General features: G+C 55.7%; 1 protein-coding gene and 1 long non-coding RNA gene across 2 annotated transcripts; both read right to left on the bottom strand.

Annotated features, from left to right (window-relative positions):
• Positions 1 to 2,716: 2,716 nt before the first annotated feature.
• Positions 2,717 to 7,371, bottom strand: LOC140265349 (uncharacterized). Its single transcript, XR_011906255.1, has 5 exons — positions 6,592 to 7,371; positions 4,892 to 4,981; positions 4,736 to 4,817; positions 4,161 to 4,355; positions 2,717 to 3,722 (listed from the first exon to the last, which is right to left on the bottom strand). It is a non-coding gene; the product is annotated as an uncharacterized lncRNA (long non-coding RNA).
• Positions 7,372 to 10,408: 3,037 nt separating this feature from the next.
• On the bottom strand, positions 10,409 to 16,593 carry LOC140265347 (SUN domain-containing protein 2-like). The gene is made up of 8 exons (XM_072361263.1): positions 14,652 to 16,593; positions 14,188 to 14,228; positions 13,827 to 13,923; positions 12,879 to 12,963; positions 12,580 to 12,680; positions 11,812 to 11,979; positions 10,967 to 11,053; positions 10,409 to 10,516 (listed from the first exon to the last, which is right to left on the bottom strand). The coding sequence occupies exons 1-8, from the start codon at positions 14,712 to 14,714 to the stop codon at positions 10,409 to 10,411; spliced, it is 750 nt and encodes a 249-aa protein (XP_072217364.1). The 5' UTR covers positions 14,715 to 16,593.
• Positions 16,594 to 17,417: the final 824 nt, after the last annotated feature.

Below are 17,417 nucleotides of genomic sequence, written 5' to 3'. Positions count from 1 at the left end.
GGGAATCCCACCTTGGGTCTGGCGCACGCAGCAAGCAGCGGCACACTCAGGGATCTTCTGAGCTCAGCACCAACAACAGCAGGCTCTAATGGGGACCTGACTACGCCTGCCTCCTGGGACACAGAAGCCCCGGCTTCCATTTCAGCACCCAGCGCCTTTTCCTGCAGGTCACCTCTGGGCATCGAAACATCACCAACAAGAAATACGGACAACTGAGTTCTGAACAAAAGCTTCAGAGTCTCTGAGGGAAGACCTCATAGGGAACAAGCTTCCTCAACAAGACTGCTTGTTACTCGCCTGGCTTAGAAAGCCCTTGCATTCAATAACCCCCTTGCATTCAGCAATCACACCCCCACTGCTCGCCCGATCATCTCAGGCAGCCTTGCTGGCAAAGACGGGCTAGGGAAGTATTGCAGGACACAACTTCCAGAGGACACCCAGGGACTTGGAAGGACAGCAGCCACCTCAGGCCTGTGGACGATGTCGGCGTCCTTTCCCCGCTGCAGATGTTCAGCGACAGCAAGAGAGCATCTCCTCCTGCCACGAAGCAGGCAGCCGGCAGCAGGGAGCAGGGAGGCAGCAGCTGGGGTACAGAGCTGTCAGCAGAACAGGAAGCGCACGCTAAGTGAGCTGCGGGAGGCGCACGCCGAGTCCAGCAACACTTCAGCTGCACCGAGGGGATGGGCACATGCTGGAGCTGCGGCTCCGTGCCCAGGGGCGCAGCTGCTGCAGGGCCAGCCTACATCAGCCCGGGCAGCTTCTGCCAGCTCCCACACAGCTTCTCCCCTTTGCACTTTCTCGTGCCAAAGAAAAGAAAAGAAAGAAAAGAAAGAGTGGTATTTGGTACTAGAGCACAGGGCCTGGATGGGCCAGTACATGATTATTCACCTTTGGAACTGAAGTGGGAAGGGCCCTACAAAGTGCCACTGACTACACATACTGCGGCTAAGGTGGAAGGACTGATCCCGTGGATACATCACACTCGCCTGAAAAAGGCTGCCCGACCACGGTGGACTATTGAAGAGAAAGAACCTCTTAAGCTTAGACTTAAGAAGAAAACATGAACGTATTAGTTTTTAGTATATATATATATATATAGGAGCTGCTTTAGCTTGGCGGGATAATGCTTTTATAAAAATGACAGAAAATCTTACTCGAATTATGAATATTTCAGATTACTGTGTATGTACAGCCTTGCCAAGGGATGGAGGAATGGAACTCCCTCAAGATGGGATTCCATCCACTAATTGGACATTGTGGAAAGGAGCAGGAGGTAAACGTAAGTGTATGAATGAGAATATAACCTCAGAAATAAAGGAACCTAAGTTTGAGTTACAATTCTGGGCAAAACATAACATTACAATGCTTAGGAGATATGGCATAGGTCAACCAGTAAGCGTAGGGGAATTTAATGCGTCCCTACGAGATGGAGTACAGTTTTGTAATCTTGAAAGCCCCAGACAAAGTGGGAAAAATGACCCTTGCTATAATATCATGGGTCAGAAAAGTGCCCCTTGGGACCGGGGTTGTGGTGGCTTTGTGGTGATGGACAGGCAAGAAAGACTTTACCAAGTTAACTGGAGGGGACACTGCATAGGGGGATATTTGGTACAACAACACGATTCTCCCTCCTGGGATATGAAGAACTCCTTGGAAGAGGGTGAAGCATGTAAATAACCCTCTTATAGACAGGCCAACTGCCTTTCATAGCTTTGCAATCATTCATATTTCAGCTACGTTAGAGATAATAGAAAATGCAACTATTGATGCAATACAAGCGCTATAAGTAGAAGTTTCAACGTTAAGTAAGGTAGTACTGCAGAATAGAATGGTGCTGGACTTAATAACAACAAAAGAAGGGGGAAGTTTGCTGTGCTTATGTAGATGAGACACAAAGAGTAGAGATGGACTTACAGACTATGTGGGAATGTACTACAGTGCTCCATCAAGGTTCATTAGACGACACTTCCCTTGGTTTTACAGAGTTCCTGGAAAAGTTAACTGATTGGCTCCCCAATTTTACCTGGTTAAAATAATTGTTTCTGACTTGCGTTGCAATATTGGCCTTGCTTGTTTTGGTGTGTATCATGTCATGATGTGTGATGTGGCTTTGCAAAGATAGAGAAATAGCTATGAGGATTGGAAGAGGCACAGATTACAGCAGGAGATGGAAAATGGAAGTTCTTTTAGAAATTCTCTTTCTAGAAATGGAATCATTTAGCAAAAGATTTTGCTAGATTCAAGAAAAGGGGGGAATTGAAAGTAAGAATTAGGGTAAATGGGGGCCTTTCATGAAGATTAAGCATCCTAGGCTTTGGGGAATGTTAGAAGAAAAGGACTAGTGGGACATGTCGACGCTGCTATAGTTATAATACAGTTGGGACAACACAGCTGGGATAATACAGCTGGGTCTATAGTTAAGACAATACCGTTGGGGGTATGCATAAGGGAAAGGTAGCCAAAGAAATTGGCGTTGACTGATTGAGTAGAGGAACTGGGTCAAAGTAACCTGAGGAAGACTACTGACTTCATCCCAACGACCACCGGAGCGAGACCCCCACTACGGACTGCGCACGCGTCAGTAGGAGGGACAGCATGTGCATGAGTTCCCGGAAAAACAATGGATATGTGATGAATATGTATATGCTTGCTCTATAACTTGCTAACGCTTCTGTCCATCAGTGCACATGCTAGGAGGTGCCATCCCCCATGTGCCCAGCGCTGAATAAACACGTACCTGCTTTAGAACCTGCTCCTGGTTATAGAGTCTGATTCCGCACGTCAATACCGACACGTCGCACAACAGCGGACCGAAGCACGCCGGGGAGTCGCGGCTCGGCACCCGGCGCCACCCGGATCTTACAGCCAGCGAGCGACCGGCAAACAAACGGACGTCTTCCTGCCGCGCGGCCCAGCACGGCCGGAGCCGCACCGCACGATCCGGGCCGGCTCAGGCTCTGCCTCCAGGCTTTTGGGGCCGGCCGGCTGACTCCGCAGCGAGACCGTGGAGCCGCCCGGGAGCCGCCTCTGGCTGCCGGCAGCGCCGCGAGCTCCTCCCCCGGCAGCCCCTCCGTGCCCCCGCACGAGGCCCGACCCCGTCCGCAGCGCACCCGCAGGACCCGGCATTTGCTCTTGGTGAACCTCATCCCATTGGCTTCAGCCCGGCTCTCCAGCCTGTCCAGAGCCCTCTGTAGGGCCTCGCTACCCCCAGGCAGATCCACACTCCCAGCCAATTGAAACGTGGGACAAGCAGCTCCATTTCCAGGGAGGGGCGTGAAGCCGACCGCTTCATGGCCCTGCGACTGCCAGCCCGAGCCAGGCACCTTTTGAGCAGCTACTGAAAGAGGCAGCACCACTATTCAAATGTTTGTTCCGCTTTTATTTGCAAGAAAGAGATGCTAAATGCAACCAAAATGCATTTCAATGGGAAATCAAATAGGTGGGATACTGGTAATGACTAAAGACACAGCTTCCTTAGTTCCTCTCCGCAGTCCACAAAAGGGAAAGCACCGCCATGCCTGAAAACAGGACCACGCAGTCTGTGTCCTTTGGTGCACCTCTGAGGAAGCATTCCAAGCGATTCTGCTGTCCTTTGCGCCTCACTGCTCAAGCCCTTATCGTTTCTTTTTGCTTTCCTTCTTGGCTTTCTTGCTCAGCTGTGCAGCACTCGCCTTGGGTTTCTTCATCGTCTCCCAAGTCTTAGACTCAAAACCCTCCGAGTCCTACAAGAAGCAATTGGGACACAGTCAGGGAGCTCCCTATCAACTGGCTGACAGCTGGCTTTGGGAGCTCAAGTCACCTGACCGAGCAGCTTTGGGGCCAGCACTGGAAATCGCCTTTCTGACCTCAGGGCACATTAGAAACTCCCCCTCTGTCTAGTTCCCAAAAATCCCATGCAAACCAGAGCCTAAAGTCCTCTATAGCAAGGCTGTCCGAGCTAATCGGGTGGACCCCCTGCCTGGCAGCTCATAGGGTGCAGCAGCAGCTGCAGGATAGGACAAGCTGGCACCTCAAGGCTGCTGGAGTGCGGAAGGAAGGACAGAACCAAGTGCGGCACTCTCAGCAGTGCCGGGGCACTCTGCCGTAGGCAGCAGCTACAGACGGTTCCCTCCCAGCCCACTGCCTGAGCATTGCTATCAGTCTCACACAGCGCTACTTACTGCCTTTGGGGACTTGGAAACTGGCAGGATGATGGCCAGAACACACGGGAGCTGGAAAAGGGCTCCAAACAAGAGTCCGCAGCGCAGCACGTTCTCCATTAGTGTGGGCTCAGGGATCTCAGGTGGCGAGAAATGCAGTTCAGCAGCCATAGTGCAGACAGCCTGCTGCTCCACTGCTCTCACGGAGGCTGCCTGCTGAGAGGGGGAAAAAGGCACCGTTAGTCTCAGGCACTGCGACGGGGTCACTTCCTGCTAGCAAACATTTCCAGGCTAACTTAGAGAGCTGCTCGGAAGAGATCCAGGGCCTACTGACCCGAGAACAAAGAGGGACATCAAACTTGCATTCCAGTTCCCTTTGCCCGCCTGCCTAGGACAAGAGCCCTCAGCCTTCGGTACTGCTGCACTTGTAGGTGGGGGAAGAGAAGCAAGAGGGGACGGGTAGACGTCAAATAAGGGAAGAGCTTACCAGGCAAGATTAAACCTATCCCTGAGCTCCATCACACACACGTAACCACTGCCCTATTAATATCACAGCAATGTTATTCTTACCATTAAAGTTACCCATGTTCACGTACCTGGTTGTGGACGTGTTCGTGGCCTTGCTGCTGCTGTGCTCTACAACGCCAGCCACGGAAATAAAGCGAGCAGAAAGCTGATCTGTTGAAGACAGAGGAGTGAGCCGTGCTTAACCAGCACTGCTTCAGAGCACGCTTACAGTAAGGCACACCTACCTTACTATGGCAGCTCCAGATGCAGCTCCAGACTGCTCTCCTGAAGCCCAATTGCATTTCACAGCCACTCACGCGCTGCCCCTCGACAACCTGCAACACAAGAGTCACAAGCTGCAAATCCCATCCCTGGGAGATGTCAGCACATCTCCGCACTCGTGGAGCAGCGCTCACGTCTTCGGGTGAGAAAGCAGGCGTGTGCTTACCGAGTGAGCGCTGTTTGCTGCCAGCTGCTGGTAGGAACCCACCCAACTCTAAGTACGAACAGTAACCTAAGCCTAACTCTAAAACAGGAACAAAAACCTACACCTAACAATAAAACACCAACAGTAACCTAAGCCTAACTCTAAAACAGGAACAATCCTCTACTCCTAACACTAAAACATGAACAGTAACACCTACTCCTAATCAAAAACACGAACAATAACCTACTCCTAACACTACAACTAAACTTAACAAGAAAACCAACAATAAAAACAGGGCTAAGATGGGACATAGGAGGGTTAAGATGGGACCGGGGACCCGCAGAGGAGGAGCAGATGTTAAATGAAGCCTCCCGGCTAATGCCGGGGGCGGACCCACCTCCATGGGCTCGTCCAGAGGTGGATCCAGCTCCATGGGCTCGTCCAGAGGTGGATCCAGCTCCATGGGCTCGTCCAGAGGTGGATTCACCTCCATGGGCTCCACGGAGGTGGTCACGGGGCTGGTCCAGGCGCGATGGGAACGGGCTCTCTTGCCTGTCTGCTGCCCGATGGTCATGGCGGGCCCCCTCTTCCTCTTGGATCCTGCGGTCCCCGGCTCCATCTTCCCACCTCCATCCTGCCCATCGTCCAGCCTCGCTCTCTTGGCTGCCCACATGGCTGTTGACGGCCAGAGCTCGGAGAGGCGAGTGCGTTGCGTGGGGCAGCGGTGACCAAGGCGACGGCTGTGACATGGCCAGGGTTCTAAAATGGTGGCCGCGCTGCTGGCACTGCTGGCACTGGCGTTCCACATGGCATGAGGAGGGGGCTGGAGGGCAGGGCACGGCACGGCAGCCAGAAGGCACTTGCTGTGCCCAGCGGGCAGCCCTTCTCTCCGGCCAGCAAGAGGGCACAGAGGAGCCGGCCCTGAGCAAAGGGCCCTCGGCCTCCTTCGGCCTCCCCCTTCCACCACAAGGGAATCTCTTCGGGCTGCCATACGCAGCACGCAGCACCACGCTGATGGGGCTCCTGAGCTCAGCGCCAACAACAGCAGGCTCCAAAGCGGACCTGACTACGCCTGCCTCCTGGGACACACGAGCTCTGCTCTCCATGTTGGCATCCAGCGCCTCTCCTTGGGTGGCCTCTTGGGGGATTCAACCACGACCCACCATTAATACCTCCAGCTTCCACATCCAACAAACTCACAACAGCAGCAACAAGGCGGGCAGGAACGGGCCGTGCTGCTGACTGCGGGCGCTTGTCAAGCCTCCCTCTCGCTGCCCCCATTCTGCTCGGGCAGCCGGTCCCAGCAACAAACACCATCACACACAACTGCAGCCCTGACTCGTCCCGCTCGCCGACAGCCAGAGGAAGGACATGGATTCCCCTTCCTTCAGCTCCGCACTCGCTGGCACCGCACGCATCGCCTCTGCGTGCCGCCAGCACCGCGAGCTGCTCCGCCGACATCCCTCCGTGCCCCGCACCGCGGCCCGGCCCCGCTGGCAGCACACAGCCCGCTCCTACCGGCCCCATTCAAACTGCCGCGCCGCCACGCCGCGCTGCCCCGGAAGCGCTCTCGGCCGGCAGGAAGCACTTCCTGCCCCGGCCCTAGCAACCGCCTGCGCCGTCCCGTTGCTAAGGGCGGCCTGGGGCCGGCCCGGGCCTGTGGGGGGGTTCGCTTCCGGATTCCTGGCGGGTGGCGCCGGCGGCACGGAGCTTTCCTTCTCCTTTCCTGCTCTGGCCTTTTGGACTCCTCTTTTCCTTTCCTTTCTTTGCCTTCCTTCCCCTCCTCTCCTCCTTTCCCTTCACGTTCCGCCCACACTCAGTACGCAGATCTCCAACGGAGGTGCCTGCAGAAGCTCATCTGTGCAGGCAGTCAATGGCTCGTGCTGTGCTTCGCTGCTTTGTGCTCTTCAATGACCGCTCAGTCGTGCCCTTTCCTAACCCCTTGTGCACTATCAGGATGGCCCGGCTGGCTTTGCTGCAGAGCCTCATTGGAGAGTCTGCAGACGTGGGGGAAAAGCTCAGCAGCTGCCGAGGGAAGGTTTCATGCCCTGGCCTGCACACAGCCCGGCCCTCCCTGCTCTGCGCTCCTGGCGTCCCCTGCGGCCCCTGTGCTGTGACCAACACGAGCGGGGCTCAGGCCCAACGCCCTCCCTGCTGCCGGCCCTCCCCCATGCCCATGTGCTGCACCCACACCGGCTGCCCCAGCCCCGCAGCCCTCCTGCAGGCAGCACAGCCCCAGGCACCGGGCTCGGCCCCAGCCCCGAGGTGCTGCTGCACGGGCTGAGCCCAGACCTAAGATGCAATGACCATTCACAAGTATTTGGGTTTCCCTCATTTTCCCCCTTTGCTGCACCCAACCCGACAATCCTGTCTCCCATCTCCAGCAGCGCTTCCTGCTGCCAGGCAGGCAGGCAGGCAGCAGGAGGCAGTGCCTCGTGGCTCGCTGTACCGAGTCCACCGTGCAGGCTGGAGGAAGGAGGAAGAAGCCAACAAACATACAAGATAACACAATACGATACAATATAATTGCGGCTAATAAATCGAACAAGACAGAGAGAGAGAGAGAAAGAGAGAAAAAGAGTCCCCGAGAACGGGGGGGCCTACTGTGATCTCTAGGCAACGGGCTGGAACGTTGCTGATAGAGGGAGACGGCAGGGATGGAGCGCTCCAAAGCGATAGACAGAGCGAAAAGAAGGACGTTCCAGCCTGGGAGCGAGATTATATATGTGTCCTCCTCCGGTGATTCGTCTCTGGCCGCGTCGTCCCCTGGGATATGTAGTTCTCCTCCAAGAGCTGAGTACTCGGGATGCTGCCATTCCACAGAACGGGAGCATGAACCTTCCACATTTCCACATACCCTCTGTTACACTTCCACATACCCTCTGTTGCACTTCCACATACCCTCTGTTATACTTCCACATACCCTCTGTTACACTTCCACATACCCTCTGTTACACTTCCACATACCCTCGATTACACTTCCGTATGCCATTAACAACTACACTTTCTTATACCATCAAAACAGTTTGCCACTATTTGTACCCTCAGTTAATGATTCATACTGCACATGATGTCATGATGTAGAATATTGACAGCAACAGCACAAAACCATGACACACGGCTCGGGGTCCTCCTGGCTCCTGGTGGACTCTGCTCCGATCCACTCGGTCGTTCCCCGGCAGAGGCCAGGTGTCGCTTCCGTGGCGGTTCGGGTGCGCCGGCACAGTCTACCCGACTCCAAGCGGCTGTCCCCAGCTGGGCTGGCGGTGTGGTCTCCATTAGGAGAGGGGTGGCCAGCAGGGATAGGCAGGTGATTGTCCCTCTCTACTCTGCTCTTGTGAGGCCCCATCTGGAGTACTGTGTCCAGGTATGGAGCCCTCAGTACCAGAAAGACATGGAGCTGTTGGAGAGGGTCCTGAGGAGGGCCATGAGGATGGTCAGGGGGCTGGAGCACCTGCCCTATGAAGACAGGCGGAGGGAGCTGAGCTTGTTCAGCATGGAGAAAAGAAGGCTGCGGGGTGACCTCACTGCAGCCTTTCAGTACCTGAAGGGAACCCATATGCTATATCCAGGGGGTGATCTCATTGCAGCCTAAAGTACCTGAAGGAAACCTATATCCAGGAGGGGAGTAAGCTCTTCAAAAGGGCTGATAATAGCGGGACAAGGGGAAATGGATTTAAGTTGAAAGAGGGCAGATTTAGGTTGGATGTCAGGGGGAAGTTCTTTGCTATGAGAGCGGGGAGGTCCTGGAACAGGATGTCCATGGAGGCTGTGGATGCCCCGTCCTTGGAGGTGTTGAAGGCCAGGTTGGATGAGACCCTGGGCAACCTGATCTAGTCAATAGTGGAAGTTTGGTGGCCCTGCCAGGCATGGGGGTGTTGGAGCTTCATCATCCTTGAGGTCCCTTCCAACCCAATGAGGCTGAGGTGCAGCCGTGAGGGGTCTGGAGAACCTGATGGGGCTGATGGGGAGCCAGGATGGGTCAGCGTGGAGAAGAGGAGCACAGGGGAGACCTCAAGGCTCCTGAAGGGAGGCTGTGATGAGCTGGAGGTCGGCCTGTGCTCCCGTGTAACAATGATAGGATGGGAGGGAATGGCCTCCAGTTGTGCCAGAGGAGATTCAGGCTGGACGTGAGGAAATAGTGCTGCTCCTAAAGAGTGGTTGGGGGCTGCAATGGGCTGCGCAGGGGGTGGTGGGGATGGAGATGCCGCGTTGAGGGCCGTGGTTGAATGAGAGCTATTGGTGATGGGTGGATGGTGGGGGAGCTTGGAGGGCTTCTCCAACCTTGGTGATTGTGGATGGGGGGGATATGGGGGGTGGAAGAGGATTAGAATGGGGGAATAGGAGGGGTGGGATGGGGGAGGGACCCTTCGGGAAGGGACGGGGGACTCACTGGGGTGATTCTGGGGAGACAACAGGGGACTCTATGGGTCAGAATGAGGGAACTGAGAGGGATATGAGAAGGGGTAAAAGGATCATAAAGGGGAATAGAAGGGATGGGATGGGATGGAAGTGAAAGGACCCTTAGGGTAAGAATAGGGGGAGTTGCTGGGGGGGACAGAGGAGCTGGTGGACAGAATGGGGTGTTTCATGGGGGGTGGGGAGGTGGATAGGGGACTCTAGGGGTTGGAATGGGGGACTGGGGGGGGGATATTGGTGGGGGAAGAGGATCAGAATGGGGGAATAGGAAGGGTGGGATGGGGTGGGGTTGGGGAAGGGACCCTGGGGGTCAGAATGGGGGTAGGGAACTGAGGTGGGGGGGAGTCCAAGAGGGCTGTAGGAATCAGAATAGGGGAACTGGAGTGCGGGGGCTCTGAAGGTCAGATGGGAGGGGGACCAGGGGGGACAGTGTGACCCTGGAGGTCAGAGAGAGAGATAAGGAGGGACGGGGCGGGGGATGTTGTAGGTGAAGTGTTGGGAGGGTGGAAAGGGAGGCAGTGAGGTACCCTGGATTGGGGGGAAGGAGGGGTGGAATGCAGCGCAGCTCCCCACACCAAGCAGAGGCCCTGAGCACCGCAGAGGTGGCATGGGGCCAACACAGAGCGGCCCGCAGCCCCCACCCCCTTAGCCCCGGCCCCCTCCCCAGTGCCTCCCCCAAACACCCACCCAACTCAGCCCCGCAGCTTCTCCCTCCCCCCAACCAGCCTCGAGCTGGGCAGAAAGTTATCAGCATCTCTTCATTGAATGATCAATCCCTAATTAAAACCCTCTGGTAGACATCAGAGTTTAGGGGTTTTTAGGGTTTATTAGTTTTTTTGTTTGTTTTTGGTTTTTTTTGGGGGGGGAGGGGGGTTAGGGGTTTTTTAGGGGTTTTTAGGGGTTTTTTTAGGGGGTTTTAGGGGTTCCCATGGATTTCCACCCGGTACACGCAGGTGTATTCCATGTTCCCCCAGTTGCTCTGCACTTCCACTTTGATCCTTTGATAGGCATGAAGGGGCTCCTCCTGCCAATACAAAGAGGAGAGGCTTCGTTATGGGACCAGAGCCCCGTAGTGCCCCATAGATCCCACTGTTCACCCCATAGATATAGGTAAACCTAATAGATAGTCAATGATTTCCTGGAATTTGGATCCATATTCAACAGTTGTTTAGCATGCAGACCCCCCCCTCTTGTTATCACCCATCTTATCAGTGTGGGAATCAAATGTTGTTTCTGCATTTAGAACAAGATAAGATTCTTTTCTTTCAAGGTCTCACTATATAAGTGAAGCAGTAGCAGAGGAGAGGCTTCGTTATGGGCATGGGAAGAGCCACAGCACACAAAGTGCTTCCAAAGGCTTCCAAAAGGGACCCAGCCGGAGTCAGCCATGTTGGAAAGCAGAGGGTGGGCAGGAAACCTCTTTCTTCCCGTGCCTTGCAGGCAGCCCGGCCCTCCCCCCTTGCACTTGCCATACCTGAACATGGAAGGTCTGGGCGATCTCTCCGTCCACGTCATAAATGAATGACCCCAGGAGAGTTTCGTTTTCGTTCTCATCCACTCCCTGAAAGACAAGAGATGATGGCGGTCACACTGAGGCAGGCCATGCCATAAAGAACACACCAAAGGTGGGAGCCCTTCCAACCCTCCCTCTGCTGGGCTCTGATGGGTGTCTGTGGGGCACCGTGTGTCTCTGTGGTGCTCTGTGAGCTCTTGTGTGGCTCTATGGGGTCTTACAGGGCTCTATGTGGCAGTTATGGGGCTCTGTTAGGTGTCTGTGGGGTCCTTATGGGGCTCTATGGGGTGTCTGTGGGCACCATAAGGCTCTACGGTTCTTTATGAGCTCTTGTGCAGCTCTATGGAGTCTTACAAGGCTCTTTGGGGCAGTTACGGGGCTCTGGTGGGTGTCTGTGGGGCACCATGAGGATCTTTGGTTCTCTATGAGCCCTTGTGTGACTCTATGTGGTCTTACAGGCATTATGGGACTCTATGGGGTGTCTGTGGGGGCTCTCTATGGTCTTTTGTTGTGGTTATGGTGCTCTGCTTGTTGTCTCTGGGGCTCTATAGGAGTTCTATGGGGTCTTATGGGGCTCTATGGGGCACCATGAAGCTCTTTGGTTCCCTATGAGCTCTTCTGCAGCTCTATGGGGTCTTATGTTGTGGTTATGATGTTCTTTTAGGTGTCTTTGGGGCTCTATAGGGTTTCTATGGGCTCTTATGGGGCTCTATGAGCTCTATAGGGGTTCTATGGGTTCTTATGGGGCTCAGTGGCAAAGCTGTTTCCTCGGGACACTCCATTAGCAGCAGCAGGCAGAGCCTTACCAAGATGGCAAAGTCTCGGGGGGCGCTGCTGACATCCCCAGAGGGAGAGACCGCCTTGGAGACGTGCCACATGGTGACAGCCGTGGGCCAGATGTTCTCCGGCAGCTGGATGACTGCGTGGCCCCGAGAGCCTTGGAAAGCCCAGCAGCTGCCAGCAGAAACATCGGGCTGAAAGGAGAGAGACGCGTCCATCAGGCAAAGAGCCGCCAGAGCTGGATGGTGGGCAGGGAGCACAGACCTTGTCTGCTATGGGGCTGCCCGTCATGGAATGCTACTCAAGGGACAGGAGGGCAAGATGCAAAGGGTTGGACAACAGCTCTGGGCTCAGTTGCCTTTCTCTGCTTGCACAGAGGTGGCGGGGCAGCCCTCCCCAGCATCTGTCAGCCCAGCACCCTCCCAACACTGATGTCAGTGATGGGAAGAGTGTGGGCTGAGCAGCAATGCTGGGCCAAAGGAAAGTGATGTGCAGCCAGAATGGGGTGAGGATGGAGGGGGAAAGGACTGGGGGGAGGATGGGGAGGGAGAATGGGGAAAGGATGGGGGGAAAAGGAAGGGGGGAAGGACTGGGGGAAGGAAGGGGGGAGGATGGTGGGAGGATGGTGGGAGGAAGCGGGGGACTGGGGGGGAAGGATTGGGGGAAGGAAGGACTGGGGGAAGGAAGAACTGGGGGACGGAGGGGGGCCCTTATGGGGCTCTATGGGGTGTCTGTGGGAAGAGCGGGGGGAAGCAAGGGGGGGAAGCCCACAGTCACCACTTCTCCTGCCTTACCTGCAAGAGGGTCTCTGGGGGCTTCGCGGAGGAAAAGAGGGGAGAAAGCCAGCCTTTCCCACCATAACTCTTGGTTGTCCTCTCCGCATCAACAGTGGCACCTGAAATAAAGATGGACAGACGTGCACTGGGACTGCCCAGAGACGAGCTGAAGGACTGAATGCTCATTGCCCAAAGCTCTTGGCGGGGCTCTGGGGTGCAGAATCCCTCCCGCTGTGTGTATGGGAACTGCTGAGTCCTGGCCTGAAGCACTGATTGGTATCAAAGCAATTGGTAGGGTAGAGAAGCTGTCTACATACCCAAGGATTTCAGAGCCCAGTTGGGCATCCAGTTGCTGTTTCCCATGGCTGTCTCAATCACCTGCCATGTCAGCTGCAGAATTTCCTGGCGACAAATAGGGAATGGAGAGACAGCAGTGAGCACAAAGACAGGAGGTGGGTGTGAGCAGGGAGTCCTACCCAAGAGCTAAGGGAAGGCTCCGTGTCTTTCCAGGTGTGCCCTGATGAGCCACTGCACTCCAGAGACACAGCAAAGATGGACTTTGGGCTCTGCCTGATCCCCTTGTTGCCAGCCTTGTGTCCGCTGCACAACAGCCTGGACAAGCAGTCAGATCGTGCCCTGAGCCAGCCAGGCCCTGCAGAGCTGCAGTTGCAGCTGGCGTGCAGAATGGCCCTTCCAGCTTAGAACCTGACACACAAGTCTCTTGGAAGGGGCCACGTCCAGCCTCCAAGCCAAGCCCAGCAGGTGCCCGGCTCAGCCCCATAGAAACGCATAGAGACCCAGAGACCCCATAAAGACCCATAGGGGCCCTATGAATTCACATAGGGACCCATGGAGACACATAGAGACCTACAGAAACCCATAGGGGGACATCGAGATCCATACAGACCCCATAGGGAGCCGTCGAGACCCACAGAGACACATTGAGACCCACAGAGACACGTAGAGACCCATAGAGAATACATACATATCCCATAAAGACCCATGGGGACCCTATGAAGACTCCATAGGGAGCCATAGAGACACATAGAACCCCTGACCTGGGGCTCGGCCATGGGGGAATGCAGAGCTCTGCACAGAGCACCCTGATCCCAGCTTTACCAGCAGCAGCTCTCAGGGAGGGGAGCAGAGCAGCTCCAAGATGCTGGGGAGGCTGAGCCCCATAGCCAGGTGTGGGGCAGGCAGCCAGAGCACAGAGCTGTCCTTGTAAAAGGCTGAAAGGAAAGAGGAGGCAGCAGTGCCATTACCTCTCTCTTGAGTCCGTGGATCCCGTTCTCTTCCAGGACATCAGAGAGTGACTCAGCAATGAGCTCCTTCCTGGCCGACAGCTGAACCAGTGGGTTCCTGAAGGCAAAGGCAAAGCAAGTCTTGTTCAGCCATGTCCACCCCGCAGGTCCATGTTCCAGTGCCACGAGTTGAAGGATTCCAATGGGTTGTGCCCTTCCTTATCCCCCAGCCCTTTTAGTTCCTTGGCTTTGCCAAGGGCTGCCTTCACCGTACAGATGGGAAAGGCTGGAGCCCTGGGCACGAGGCGAAGGCGTGCATAGAGCACACAGCCAGCTGAGGCCACCCTACAGAGCCAGGTGAGTGGCAAGGAAGTGTCCTTACCCCATAGACAGGAGCTCCTGCCCAGGTCCTGCAGACACCACCTGGAAGAGAAAGGCATTGGATGGGAGGAAGCACCAGGAGCACAAGGAGCTTCCAAAGGAGCTTCCCAGGGAAACGATGGCAGAATTTCCGGCTGCTTCCCAGCACTTTGCAGAGGACCGCTGCCCAATGTTGGGCTCTTCAGCCCTCCATTGCTGCAGAGCATCTGCTGCTTCTCCCTTTGCTTTCCCATCCCCTCCAGACTCCCCAGTGCCACAGATGGCCCAAAGGCTCCTTCTTCCCATGCGCTGTTGCCTTCAGCCTGAGCTCTGTGCTGGGCGCTGGGAAGATGCTGCCACCCCAAAGCCCGCCCTGCTGCCAAGGCAGCCCCCAGCCTGGCTCCGTCTCAGCAGCCCATGGCCAAACTGTCCCCACGGAGGCAGAAGGGCAGAGCTTTGGTCTCTGCTGCACAGCGTAGCACTGACCTGCAGGGCGTTATTGCTCCAAGCATACAGTATCCAAAGGAAGGCTCCAGCTGTGGGGGACATCGGTCAGGAGAGACCATGAGTTTGCCAGGCTGCTCTGAGCCCTGCAGCCCATTTCCCTCCTCCCAACCCAGCGAGGACACGCCATGTGGGACAGTCCCGCTCCCCGTCTGTGCTGGGATGGCTTTGGGTGGGAAACACTCACCGGAAAGGACCGCTAGAGGCAGGACGGGAGTCCTCCTTCCCCTCTCTTGGGCAACACATTGCCTAAGGGAGAGATCAGATGGTGGTTATCACGGCCCTGCACAGGGACACACACGGTCTCCTGGGATCCCTTTAGCAGACGGCTGCCATGGGTTCCTCTGCCCAGCAGAGATGTGAGTCCAGGGGGGGCCCTTTAGCAAGAGCTGGTTAGTGCCACAGCACTAACACACAGCACAGGGCTTCCCCTCCCCTCATTCTGGGCCCTGCTGCACCCACCTGCCCAGCTGGGCTGGCATTTTGGCACCTTCACTCCTCTAACAGACACAGAGAATGGCTTGCTCTCCTCCCAGGACACAAGCACCTCTTCTCCACTCGCCTGCTCTGCACTCCTCACGGGACTGCAGTGCTGCACAGCTCTGCAGCGTGGCTCAGTAGGACGGCAGGTTCCGATGTCATAATGGCTGACAGCTGCCAAGGCCGAGTGACGCCTTCTATGAGCTCACAGGGTGTGCCCAGGAGGGACAGACCCCGTGGGTTTGCCCCCAGCCCAAGGCTGGAATACCCAGGAATAGCTCAGAGGAGCTCCTTTGGATGCCCTGGTAACTATGTCTGTGCCATTGCACAGCTACTCCCATCCTGGGCATGGACAGGCTGTGTGCTTCTGGTGGGGGCTGTGAGAGTCACAGACTCATAGAATGGCCTGGGTTGAAAAGGAACATAATGATCATCCAGTTCCAACCCCCTGCTATGTGCAGGGTCACCAACCAGCAGCCCAGGCTGCCCAGAGCCACATCCAGCCTGGCCTTGAATGCCTGCAGGGATGGGACATCCACAGCCTCCTTGGGCAACCTGTTATCTGGATCAATCTATGTCCATGACAGGGGGGTAGTAGGACTTTGGGCTCCCTGGCCCCTCAAAATGGGAAGGGAAAGGGGTAGTGAGATGGGAGCTGGGCTAAGGAAACAAACAGAGCAGCGGCAACGATCTAAGGAGGAAGACTTACTTTACTAACTACGATGTCGGGATGCAAGATTACACAATAGAATACAATCTAATTGAACCTGAGTTCCTCTGGTCTATGGGATCTCTGACAAGCCCAGCAGCCCCCGGTCCCAACGGGCATCAACGCCGACCCCCCGCCCCCACCGCCGTCCTCCAGGGGGCGGGAACGGTCCGCTCAGGGTGTCAGCTCCGGCGCATCACCCAGCACCCGGACAACTGCTGCCTTGGGGAAGACTGAGAGGCCCGGCAGCCCCCAGCCCCCCCCCCAGCACCACCTCTGCCCTCTTCCTCCCCCCCACCATCCATCAGGGGACGCAGAGTGCAGACGTGGGGAAACTGTCCAAGAGACCGACAACCACTGCCTGGGGGAAGCACAACCAGCCCAGCAGCCCCCCACCTCCCCAGGCACCGTCACCACCCTCCCATTCCCCTCCACGATCCTTCAGGGGATAGGAGTGGCCCCCTCAGGCACCCCCACTGCCCTCCCGCTCCTCTCCACCATTACCTTTAGGAGGTGGGAGCAGCCCCCCCAGGGTGTCAGCTCAGGATCATCATCAGACACATGGAGAACCACTGCCAGGGGGAAACAGACCAGACCCAGCAGCCCCCAGCCCCCCCAGCAACACCTCCACACTTCCCTACACCATCATTCAAGAGATGGCAGCAGCCCCTCCAGCACGACAGGCCTGGTCACCCCCAGCCCCCCCACAGCCCTCACCCTCCCCTACCACCATCCTTTAGGAGGTAGGAGCGGCCCCCCCCACCGTGTCAGCTTAGGGGCATCAGACACCTGGAAAACCACTGCCAGGGGGAAACAGATCAGGCCCGGCAGCCCCCAGCCCTCCCCAGCACCACCTCTGCCCTCTCGCTCCTCTCCACCATCCATCAGGAGGTGGGAGCACCCCAATGAGTTGGTTTGGGGCACCATCTGACATCCACAGAACCACTGCTGTCATCAACCAGAGTTTTCCAGGCTCCACACTAATTTATTTACCAATAAACTGACAATTATAGCACAGTTGTCCGTGTGCTGTTGTCGTGTCATTACCTGACCCACTACCAGACCTTGCATGTCACTTGGCATTGGCAGACAGCGATAAGACGAGTGGGAATGGCTTTCAACTCCAAGAGTGGAAACTGAGGTAGGTGGGTAGAGGAAATTCCTCCCCCAGAGGCACTGTCTCCATTCCTTGTTATTCTAACTAACTAGATCGTTCCTTTTCCCACCTACAAACTAAATTTAACTATCCCCCTTCAGCCCCCCTTTATTCTAAATTCCAACAGAGCCTCTGCTTCTTGCTTCACTGTTCAGCAGCATTATTAAAACAAACACCAGCGGAACCACCACCGTACTCAGATCAAATGATGCTATTAGAGGAGATGGGTAATGAAGTGATGAAGAGGAAGAGGCCTACAAGATAACGCCCTTAAAGAGAAAGCAAAACTTGCAGAAATCAACAGTGCATAAAGAAGAAAAGGGGGAATTGTGGGAATCAAACGTTGTTTCTGCATTTAGAATAAGAATATTTTATTTCAAGGTCTCATGATATCAGTGAAGCG

This window comes from Excalfactoria chinensis, unplaced genomic scaffold, assembly GCF_039878825.1.
Source record: "Excalfactoria chinensis isolate bCotChi1 unplaced genomic scaffold, bCotChi1.hap2 Scaffold_84, whole genome shotgun sequence".
Lineage (NCBI taxonomy): Eukaryota > Metazoa > Chordata > Aves > Galliformes > Phasianidae > Excalfactoria > Excalfactoria chinensis.
Note: the sequence above shows the minus strand (reverse complement) of the source record. Positions and strands in the feature narration are given on the sequence as shown.